This window comes from Balaenoptera physalus (assembly GCF_965194825.1).
Source record: "Balaenoptera physalus genome assembly, chromosome: 14".
NCBI lineage: Eukaryota > Metazoa > Chordata > Mammalia > Artiodactyla > Balaenopteridae > Balaenoptera > Balaenoptera physalus.
The window spans coordinates 12,032,077-12,044,173 of record NC_138893.1 but is presented as its reverse complement, the minus strand read 5'-3'; the positions used below and the strand labels follow the sequence as shown (position 1 = coordinate 12,044,173).

The 12,097-nt window shown below is 41.8% G+C and overlaps 1 protein-coding gene across 10 annotated transcripts in view; it reads left to right on the top strand.

Annotated features, from left to right (window-relative positions):
• The window catches only part of MAP3K21 (mitogen-activated protein kinase kinase kinase 21), a 136,614-nt gene that overhangs the window by 33,770 nt on the left and 90,747 nt on the right, over nucleotides 1-12,097 (top strand). For 9 of the 10 annotated variants that reach the window (XR_014252945.1, XR_014252946.1, XR_014252947.1 and 6 more), the window contains exons 6-9: nucleotides 6,511-6,633; nucleotides 8,410-8,560; nucleotides 8,922-9,019; nucleotides 11,174-11,959. Coding sequence is in view for 6 of the 10 variants with exons in the window: in XM_082422962.1 (XP_082279088.1) it covers nucleotides 6,511-6,633; nucleotides 8,410-8,560; nucleotides 8,922-9,019; nucleotides 11,174-11,959 (1,158 nt within the window). In the remaining 4 variants the exon portion in view is untranslated. The remainder of the gene's footprint in view (nucleotides 1-6,510; nucleotides 6,634-8,409; nucleotides 8,561-8,921; nucleotides 9,020-11,173; nucleotides 11,960-12,097) is intronic. The other variant, XM_082422960.1, reaches the window with a different exon arrangement.

Genomic DNA, 12,097 nt, shown 5'->3' with positions numbered 1-12,097 from the left:
ACTTTGCTTAAGGGAACACCAAATGTCCGCCTGTGTTTTGCAGTTCTTTCGAATGGGGAAGGACGGTGACAGAACTAAGAGCTGACTGCACCTGTATAGAATGTGCAGTAAGGTCTATATATCTGTTTCTACCTCTCTCTGTGTCTCTCTCTGTATGTATTACATCTTAGAGTGTTCCTCATGGATTCTAGTGTTTTCCTGAGATGTTTGGTAATGGTGTGGAAATTTGATTTAAATAACAGTAACAACAGTTTTGTTTTATATAAAGTATGTATAAATTGTCTTGTAAAAATACTTACTGCAAAATCCTAGAAGCCTTGCAGCGTACTGTGATCTTTTAGGTTATGGCAGAAGTCCTCAATTGATCAGAAAATTGCTGGAATGGGGTAGTCAGGAGTACACAGTATACATTATTGATTATGTGTTTTGATGAAGTGAGAAGAGGCAATGGGTCCTTAATTCATTTTACCTTCGCCCCCTCTGGGAACGAAAAAGGTACTTTTCCAGGTTCTTTTCTAATATTTGCTTTTAGCCAAAGTGTAACTTGAAGGACCATTCACTGGACTGTCTGATATATCAGACATAATTTAGAATATTTTCTTTATGACGAGGCTTCTGCTTTCAATATAGACGATAGAAAAATTCAGAGAGGCACTCAGTGTGAGTTTTCTTCTCCAGTCCTGAGCTGTATCAGCATTCTCTATCTGCACTGTGACTGTGTTACCATAATTAATATTTATGGATTTCCTTGCAAAACTTTGGATGGGGGAGCTAATTAGAAACTGATGGAAAATAAACTTGGGGGAAACAATGAAATCATTCCAGTGATTCTTTAATCTTCATGGGAGAGTGATTAAATAAAATATCTCAGGATTCCCGAGGTTCTTCTCAAATGTTGCTTGGCTAATACCTTGCATTTATTCAGCACAAATTGAAATATTTTACTATTTTTGCTAGATTTATATTATTCCTGGATTGTACTATTTGCCTTTTCTATTTCTGAGAATAGAGGGGTCCTTTTAGGTACACAGTACTTTACCTTGTGCCGCTTAATAAAAGATTCTAGTTAAAACATAACCCATAAAATCTACTAATCCTGATCCATTTTGAAGGAATGAACTGCAGCTTCTGTAATTTAGGGTGGCAGTTACCTCTTCTGCCCACAAGATGGTGCTACATTGTTGTGGCACTGGTACCATTAGGGAAACTATTTTTCTCATTCGAATCCCCCAGCTCTACACGCCCCTCTCCGCACACACACATACACACAAATACACACCCAGGGGTTACTTGCCCAACATCCCAAAGTAGGACACACATCCAAAGATCCAAAGAAAAGAATAATAACTATAAAAATAATTATTTTTCTCCTTCAGGAATCTTGCTCAGTAGAGAAAGCAATTATTTGTACCTTAAGTTCATGGGAGTTAGCTGATTCTGATATTATCATCTGTTAGAAAATTCTTTGAGGTAGCAGATTTTAGTACTATTTAATGGTACATTTTTAAGGAAGAAACGGCTGATAGGTGATAGATTGAAGGGTGGTGATACTTTTCCTTTCGGCATACCAAATTACTTGAACCCCTTTTGCAGGATTTTTTCCATGTGTAACTAGCTTAAAGAATTTCTCAGAAACATATTTGAGACTCCTACAAACTGGTTCTTAATATTTATGCCTGTGGATCTTTCAAAAGTTTGTTATTAAATGTGAATAATTATCTAATTATTGTAATTCTGTCCTTCAGAATCACTGGTGGTAGCTTTGAATCTTATGGCTCTTTATAGCTATGGTGACTTACTGCCAGAAAACTCAAATGTAATTATTCCTGCTGGCAGTCCTGCATAGCTACCAAATAAGGAAGATAAATGCTTATAAAATGAGACAGCATAACCTAAGAGTTTGTAAATTATATTTTGTGCATTCTTGGAATTTGTAGAACGAACAAGAACGATCATGGCAGATATTTTTATATTGTTACCACTTTGTATCACTCCCGCTGTGTTATGTTTATTGTGAACCAAAGTTGTGTTTTTAGAACATATAAAACAGGTCAAAGAGGTTTTGAAGCTTTCAGAAGTCGGCGTGTCTCTAAAGCCGTGGTATTCTCACTTCAGCCATTTCAGAAGTGCCAGAGTCTTGCCCGGCATGCGCGAGTGTGAGTGAGTGTGTGTACGCCCATAGGGAGAGAAGGCGAAAGCTCCACCAGGACTCTTCAAAGAATACTGCAACTTCTACTGTAAAAATGATGATTCCCACTGAGCCGCGTCAGTGGCCTTAATGAAACATAAATATTGCCAGGGGAAATACAAGTACAGGTTTACTCAAAAGCCTGTGGCCCACATGATAACCTGCCATGAGCAGATACCTTGAGACCACGTCTAGCAAGCAGTCCAGAGAAAAACTGGACATTGGCCAGGGCCCCCTAACAGTTCAGCCTAAGTTTTCCTAAATGTGTAACTGGGACAGAATCAACCTTTCCCCATTTCACAGGGACAAGGATGTTTATCATAAAGAATATTTTATTTATGTGTAAAACACAGAGCGCCTTTTTTTCCCCTGAGTGAAAGTATTTAGATTTTTTTTCAGAAGACCAGAAACACTCCAAATCATAGGGATTGTTGAAGTCCAGTCTTGTGCCTTTGTAACTCGCCCTTGGCCTTAAAACCTTCCGTGCTGTTTCCCTGACCTGTGCCTGGCATCTCTTCTCCCATCACTTGTTCCCCATGGTTTGCCATTCAGATGCCGCGGCCTGATTCTCTGTTCGGGTGCTGAGGCCTGCAAGAGCAGCCTGCCTTCTGCCCTGGGCTGGGGGCTCATCCACAGTGTGCGGACAGACCGCAGGGCCAGTTGAACCTTTATAACGCACTTCAGTCTAAATTGTTTCATATCTTTGGATAAGAATACTTCTTTCTTTTCCTACCTACTTCCCCTCCCCCCAGTTCAGTTAGTCGTCTGCCCTGATGAACTGCTTTCTTGCATTCATTCCTTCCTTTCCTTAACCGCTCTGCCCAGTCAAGTCTTTCTTGCTCACGCAGATGGTAGACGGACAGAGCCTCCCATCTGGCACGTCGTTTCCATTTGCTTTGTCTTCACAACATGATCTCTGCCCCTGTGTTACTTGTAATCTTTTTTCTTAATTGGAGTACAGTTGCTTTACAATGTTGTGTTAGTTTCTGCTGTACAGCAAAGTGAATCAGATATACGTATACATATATCCCCTCTTTTTTGGATTTCCTTCCATTTAGGTCACCGCAGAGCATTGAATAGAGTTTCCTGTGCTATACAGTGGATTCTCATTAGTTATCTATTTTACACATAGTATCAATAGTGTATATATGTCAATCCCCATCTCTCAATTCATCCCACCACCCCTCCCTTGGTACCCATACATTTGTTTTCTATATCTGTGTCTCTATTTCTGCTCTGCAAATAAGATCATCTATACCATTTTTTTAGATTCCACATATATGGGCATATACCCATTCAAAAAGACACATGCACCCCAATGTTCATTGCAGCACTATCTACAATAGCCAGGACATGGAAACAACCTAAGCGTCCCTCAACAGAGGAATGGATAAAGAAGATGTGGCACATGTATATACAATGGAATATTACTCAGCCATAAAAAAGAACGAAATTGGGTCATTTGCAGAGATTTATAGAGATGTGGATGGACCTAGAGTCTGTCGTAGAGAGTGAAGTAAGTCAGAAAGAGAAAAACAAATATCGTATACTAACGCATATATGTTACTTGTAATCTTAAACAGAGAAGACATTCATTCAGCACCTTTTGAGATTTGCTAAGCACCTTTCCTGTGCAAGGCCCTGTGCACATTTGGGGTTGTCACAGTGATGGCAGCTGACTCCTTCCCCCCAACGTAGAGAGCTGACATTGTACTGGGGGCAGCCTTAAGCTAATAATTAAACAAATGCTTATTTTTTTGCTGTAATTATTAACTACTGTGAAGGAAAAGTCATATGACAGTGATTAGTAGAGAGATGTCTCCTGGTCTAAGGAGATCACAGACAGCTTCCTCACAAAGAAACATTTAAATGGAGACTCGAAGTAGGAATTTACCAAACACGAGGGGAACAGGCAGGGAACACCTGCGAAGAAACTTGATTTCTTCCAGGAATTGAAAAAAGACCAGTGTGGCTTGACTCTGCCTCCTGGGCCGAATCCAGCCTCCCGCCTGTTTTGTATAGCTCACAAGCTAAGAACATTTAAATACTAGAAAAAACGATTTTCTGACACATGAACATTGCAGGAAAGGTAAACTGCAGCGTCCATAATAGAGTTGCATTGGAACACACGCATTTATGTGTTTGTGGGAATGCTTTCTCGCTCCATCAGACCGTATGGCTCGTAGAAGCTAAAATATTTACTGTGTGGCACTTCTTAGGAAAAGTTTGCTGACCCCTGGTGTAGACCACGGCGAGTGATGGGAAAGCAGGGCACAATGAGGCTAGGGTGGCACAAGGAGCCCAGACTCTGATTTGCAGGGGACTGGAGAGGCTGTTATGATTTTGACCTGTAACTTTAAGAAGGATGAAAAGCCTTTGAGGGATTTTAAGCAGGGGAATGATAGTCAGCCATGCATTTTTAAAAAGACATCTGCCTGCTGTGAGGTAGACCAGAGGGGCCAAACAGAGATGCTGAAAGATCGATCAAGGGATTGTAGCAGCCTCGGCATGAAATGATGGTGGCAGTGGAAATAGAACAGAAAGCATCACCAGTGTGTGTTGAGCATTTATTATGTCCTGAGCCCTGTACTTAAGTATTTTCTGTACTTATTTATATTTAATTTTTCCTAACTGTCCTATGAAATAGGAATAATTATCTTTTCCATTTTTGTCAATGAAGGTGCTGTGACTTAAAAGAGATTAAGTTACTTTCCCAAAATTCATATGGCTAGTAAGTGATAAGCTGGGATTCATTCACATCTGGAATTTGCTGATTCCAGAACCTAGGATATAAATTTCTCAACTATAACTCTAAGAAGAATATATCACAGAGTTTTACAAGATATTTTGTGTTTGACTGGATATGGAGGGTCAGGGAGAACACAATATCAAGAAAAGTTTCAAATTTCTAGCATGAGTAGTTGGATAGATGTCTTGCCTACCAAATTCAAACTCCTCATTTCAAATACCAGGTGGTTCTTTAAAGTTCTTTAATTTTCAAAAAGGCAAATTATAGCTGTCTTGCATATGTGAAATGAACATGTGTCAATGATTTTATTCAACTTATTAATTAATGAGGGAACCCGTTAAAATTGGTTCACATGAGAATTTGAGGAGCTAAGTGTTCATGGTCAACTTAGTAAAGAAATGTTAGGATTAGATTGCTAGGCTAAACACAAACCCAATACAGCAATAAATCATCACCTTTGGGATTTTCTTTTACACCAGACAGCAGCTATTTGCATCATCACCAGACAAAATCTACAAGTTAACCTCTGCTCCTACTGAGTTGTGAAAATAGCCCAGTCAATAGAAAATCAGTCAGAGGTTAAGCTCGGCACTGCACTGAAAGAACATCCAGTCATTTCTTTTACCTGCTTCTAAGTTTCTGATAATTTTTCTGGCAGTTTACAGGGTTTTCCCAGACACCCTCCTCTTTCCTCTGGTAATATGACTTTTCTTCCGTATATTCCCGTAGTTCTTGGCATATCTCTGGCACGACAGCTACCCTATTATTACAGTTAGGTAATAGTAACCATCATTTGTATATACCTTGACCACAAAACGCTTTCAACTGCAGGCAAGGGGGAGTTTCTCTTGACCCTGGCTGGGTCTGAAAATTAAACCGACAAAGCCACATCCACAGGGGAAAAGCATAAAAATGTACTTAATGTAAGTTTCTGTGACATGGGAGCCTGCAACAGGAAAGGAAGACCCAAAGAAACAGACCTGAATGTTGAGGAAGGTTGATGAAGAGTGGATGGTCATGTGGAAATGTGACAGGCTAAGCAGTAAACGTTGGGGTAGCGTATCCGGAGCCCCGCACAATGTCCACTTTCCGTTCTAATCACCACGGCAACCCTGGGAGGTGTCTGCTATTCTAGCCAACAACCGCAGGGACCAGCGCCGAGAGGCTCCTGACTAGTTTGGGGTCTGTAGTCTGTTAGTGACAGAACCAGGACTCATGTAAACCCAGGGTGTCTCCCATCTCGATTTTGTTTTCAACTCTATCAGACTGAATGAAGGTAACTCTTTCTTCCCGGAAGACCGTGAGTTCTGCAACACGCAGTAATAGTTCATTTCCTTGTGAGCATGCGTCTCTCCCCGTGCCTAACGCGTCACGACTCTGAGTCATTGTTTACGGACCTGAGCCCTGAATGGAAGATAAGTAAGAAAGTAGGAACAGACTCTGAGATACACCCATATTCTTACTGTCTGGCAGTTCCTGCTTTGATTTCCATGTGCGAAAGCTGGGGCTACGGAAATAACCTAAAACCATGGACTCTCAGTTCTCATTTTTTTTTTTTTCCCGTATCTGACAGATTTCCAGCACAAAATAACCGTGCAGGCCTCCCCCAACTTGGACAAACGGAAGAGCCTGAATAGCAGCAGCTTCAGTACGCCAAGCAGCCCCACGGTGATCCCCCGGCTCCGGGCAATACAGCGTGAGCTTTCTCCCCCACGGGGGGCTTCTGGGCGGCTTTCTGTCACTCACGGACTTGGATCCAACTTACGCAGACATTCATAGCCGGTTCTAACCCTGTGATATTTAGGAGGTGTCAGAACTATTTGGAAAGCAAGACTTGGTCTTGTCTTCCTTAGTCTCATTTTCTTGTCCTCACAATAAATGATCTTTAGATGCCACGCAATCGGTGATGTGACCAGGCCACAGAGTAGGAAGTGAAACAGTATCGTGAGACATTTTGTTGAACGCCTGCCTGCAACATTTGCATGACCTAGTTATATCAGTAGCCTCTTTATGGATGTTTTGAAAGCCGAAATCAGGAATTCAAGGTTACTTCCATTCGTTTCATTGTTTTGTAAGGAAAAAAATATTTTGCTTTTTGAAATTTAGCTTGAATTTGGTCTGTGTTGACCAACCTAATGCACACAGCCCTCCCACTTAGGGTGGTTCGACTTAGGGTTTTTTGACTGTATGATGGTGCAAAGTGATTCACATTCAGTGGAAACCATACTTCGAATTTTGAATTTTGATCTTTTCCTGGGCAGTGATACCGGGTACCATCCTCCCTCGTGACGCTGGGCAGCGCGCCACAGCTCCCGGTCAGCCCGCCATCACAAGGGTGAACGACCCGTACACTCACAACCACTCTGTACCCACATAAGCACTCTGTTTTTCACTTTCAGTACAGCATTCAGTAAGTCACACGAGACATTTGACTTTATTATAAAATAGGCTTTGCATTAGGTGATTTTGCCCAACTGTAGACTAGTGTAAGTGTTCTGAGCACATTCAAGGTCGGCAGGGCTAAGCCATGATGTTTCGTAGGTGAGGTGTATCAAACACGTTTTCAGCTTATGATATTTTTAACTTACGATGGGTTATTGGATGTAACCCCATCATAAGTCGGGGAAGATCTGTCCTTCAGAATACCACTTAGTATTTTGGGTTTAACCGAGTGTTCAGCCTAGTGGAAAAAATAAATATACTAATTCATCTGGCATCCTCGCACTGTGAGAGTTTCAATTAGACCCAAAGCGGATATTTTTACCCCCTGTGTGGGTATGTCATAATGTTTTCAGTTGTGTTTTTAGAACCTCTGGTGTGTGACGGGGTTGTTTTCTAAGTGTGTAGTAATGACAGCCACTCTCCCAGTGATTCCCAAGCCAACTGTCAGTGCACAGCGAGGCTGGGGGGTGGCATATACGTGTGTCAGCAACATGTGGGTGTTAGATGTGAGTGTAAACCTCCCGAGAGGGGATGAAATAAGGCAAGAGGTGGGGAAACTTACATACGTTCAGATTTTTAAAGGTAATTGAAGCCAAACAGTTGTGATGACTAATGAAAAATTGGCTTAAATTGCAATTTTAAAATATACCTTTGTTCCTTAGATTCAAAATTTTGATTTGGTTAAAAAATTAAGTACTAAGTTTGTTTTCAGTTAACCGTTCAATTTGACCTTTTTTCCTCCAAATAAAATGAAATCCTAACTGTTGCATAATGTTAAATACATAGATAAATAATCAACTCTTTATAGCTAATTTACCTCAAATTTGCATCTTTTAATTTAGTTCACTTTTCTTGCTCTTATGATTAGAGATAGAAGTTTGCCAGTGGTAGGGTGAAGGAAATAATTTCTTCGTTGTTTTCATGTTTCTCAATTGTTTACACGTTTTGACTATGATAGTTTTACAACTGATTTGATTCATTTTAACTTAACAATTTTTTAGTTGGTTAATGAGTGATGCTCTCTGTTTAGTGACCTCAGATGAAAGCAATAAAACTTGGGGCAGGAACACGGTCTGTCGACAAGAAGAATTTGAAGATGTAAAAAGGAGTTTCAAGAAAAAGGGTTGTACCTGGGGTCCAAATTCCATTCAAATGAAAGAAAGAACTGACTGCAAAGAAAGGTACTTGTGTGACATCTGGTGGCATTCCAGTGTGTACTGTGATAAATAGCAGTGCCTTTTAAATATTGCACTGGCCAGACCTAACTTTTAAAAAGCAATTAGAGTAATACAGAGATACCTGAATATAATTTAATTTCTAGGTTGGGTTTATCCTACTAAATCAATTATTATTTAGTTAAGCAATTAAAAAGATTCTCTGTCTCATGTTAAGGTTTTATCTGTACTTTGTTAGCTCTTTAAAACATAGAGGCCAAATATGTTCTCTTTACTACCTAAAAATATTGTTAGCGTGTATCCACCAAAACCTAATTTGTGTGTCATATGGTTCTATTATATCAAAATAAACATTTTTCTCTTGTAGAATAAGACCTCTCTCAGATGGCAACAGTCCTTGGTCAACCATCTTAATAAAAAATCAGAAAACCATGCCGTTGGCTTCATTGTTTGTGGACCAGTCAGGTAAATGTGCTTCAGGAAATAGAATTTGTTTGAGTTAGACTGAGCCTCTGAGAGTTCTAGAAGTGACGTGGGAAAGGTTAGCAGCGTCGCATGTACTGAGTAGTAGCAGTGGCTACACTAAGCTCAAAAGTTATCTTCTGTCCTGTCAGTCTTCGTGGCGGAAAGTAATTAGGCTCCACATTGTTTATTAGGAATTTGTAACTCTTATTCTTCACCAGAAAAATTAGTATAATTTATTATATAGAACCAAATTACTGTAGTATAGGAAATAGTAAATATGAAAATGTAGGCGCCCTGAAGTTCTGCTGAGATGATATTCCCACCCCGTGACCTGATGAAGTATTGTCAAGCGGGTTAGTTGTGGAAAACTACTGCTGGAGAGTATTACCTTGGAATCTCTAGTTTTAAATGAATCATCATTGCTTTCAATGTTCGGTATTCCTATTCAATAATCAGATATTAAAAGGTTGAAGAGATTTGGAAGTTGCTGGAAATTTTCAATGATGGGTAACTGAAGAAAAGCAAATTGGTCTTTATTCTTGTCAATTTAAGACAGCCCTTTGGTACTGTGGTCAAATTAGAGATGTTTTAGCAAAACACGGTATAAACTTCTTGAATTTATGATCGGTGCTATGCTCAGTTTTACAAGCACCTTATCACCTACTGCCCATGTTTAGTTTTTCTTCTTCTGTGTTCATCACAAGGGTGTGGTTTCAGCATAAGTATCTCCATAAATACTTTCAGGTAAACACAAGGCAGGTGCCGTGTGATCCCTGGGTAGATGCTTTCTGATGTCAGATTCATTACTGTATTCTGACTCTTTTTCGCCTGTAAAGGCAAGAGGGTCTCTCATTATACACTACGATTCATCATCAGATGGCGTTTGAGAACTAATGAAGAACGATTAATAGTAATAAAACTGTTAATTCTATAGCACAAGTTTCATTATTTGTGACTGTTTATCCAGATAGAGGGATTAATCAGAGAAGTCCTCTTGCTTTTTTTTCCACTGAATTTTTTAATTCTTTCTTAGAATATTTTGATCCTATGAATAACTCCTCCATAGGACAGTTGGAGGAAATAAAAGGATGTATTTGGCTGACTCAGCTGGGTCTCCATTAAGTTAACCCTGCAGTTCATTGGAAGGATCACTGAGCAAAAGGTTTACACAGTCTGTCCTGCCTGAAGGTCCCCCTCCCACCTTCCACCTGTGGGGCCTCACCCTTCTAAGTGTTTCTGTCTCAGCCCAAGCGTTTCCTGAAAACCTCCCCTGACCGCCTTAGCCGCAGTGGTATCTCACCCCATCCCTCTGTCTCAGTACCCAGTTTTATTTATGCATCGCTCTTCCCTGAAATTCTTACTGGTCTGCATGGACCCCCGTAATGTGTGTGTTCTTTGTCACCCCAAATTAGAATGTCAGCTCCTCGAAGGCAAAGATTTTATCTGGTTTGTTCACCACTCTACTCCCAGGGCCTGGTGCATAGCAAGTCTCCAGTATCTCCTGAATGCCTAAGTGAATCCTAAAAGGACAGTTTGATCTTATGTAGATATCGATTATATTCACCTTGGTTTGGGGGCTGCGAATGCATGCCGTCAGTCATAGGAAGACTGGGAAAGATTGTGATGGATCCGTGTAGGTCCATGACAGCTCAGGAGGAAAGTGTGGGAAAGGAAGTGCTCAGTGTGCTTCGAAACCTATGGCTTTTACTTGTCAACAGCATTTACCCTCTTTTTTAAAAAATGATGGGTTCCTGTAGCAGCGGGGCGTGGCCCAGTTATCTAGGTCAGGCGCAAGGGCACCTTTTGTCTGACGTGTCCTCCTGCCGCTGTCTGTGCATGTGCATTTCTGTATCTTGATGACTTTGTTTCTATAGAAGTTTCTGTTTTCTATGCCAGTGAAGAGCCACTTCCTGAAGGACAGGAAACGGCAGAGGACTTGCTCACCTGTTCCTGTGCAGGGAGCTGAGTCATTGCACCCTGGACGCCCCTTCCTTAGGGTCCTCCTGGACGAACCATTTGCTGAACTGCAAAGGGCTCCATGTGTTTTGATTTAGAATATGTATTTATTAGATTTCAGCCTTGTTTTACAGTACAGCTTGCATGGTTTTTACGGTAAAATGGTCCTAGCCTGTGTGTATTTATACTTCTGTGTAGGTGCATGTGAAGAGCCACAACTTGCCCCAGACGGATTGGAACACAGAAAGCCAAAGCAGATAAAATCACCGAGTCAAGCCTACATTGATCTACCTCTTTGGAAAGATGGCCAGAGAGAGAATCTGGTGGAACCCGAAAGTTGGGAGGAGAGAACCCCGGTGAGCCCTGCCACCAGCATTCCTCAGGGGACCCCTCCGAACAGTCTGAGCAGATCCCCCCAGAGGAAGAAGATGGAGTGTGCTCTGTACGGCTGCACCGCGCTGCTGGCGTCGGTGGCTCTGGGCCTGGACATCAGAGAGCTTGCGAAAGCACAGGCTGCTGAAGACCCGTTGCCCAAGGAAGAAAGGAAGAAACGCGAGGGCATCTTCCAGCGGGTGCCTAAGTCCCGAAGCAGTGCCAACTCCGCCACTAGGCTGCCAGCCGCGGGCGAGGGGGCCAGCAGCCCGTCCCCGCTCCCTCCGTCCAGCGCCGCGAACCTCCTGTCCATGCCTTCTCTCTCCACCAAGTGCCTGCTGCAGACTGACGGCGAAGATTCCTTTGAGAGCAGCACACACGTCCCTTGTGACCCCAAGGTGCCCATTCCAGATCCTTGCCCTGCCTTTGGAAGGAGGGGTCAGGAGCCAACCCCTGTGCCAGGACTGGAGACCCATCGTGGTGTGTGGGGAAACCTGTCTCCTTCCTTCACAGTTCCAGCACGTGCGGGCGCATCTTATGCTGCTTCTTCGAAAGAAAGAGCAGCACATCACCGACGGACCGTGTCTGATGGAAGTGCTTCTCAGCCCCCAGGTAGGCTGCGTTCGTGGGTGAAAGTACCAAACACCACTGTAGAGGATAGACTGTAAAATTGTATGACTCTCTGATTTTATCTTTTCCAAGTGATTACATTTACAAATTTGTTTTCACTGTGCACATAAATCTTTGAAT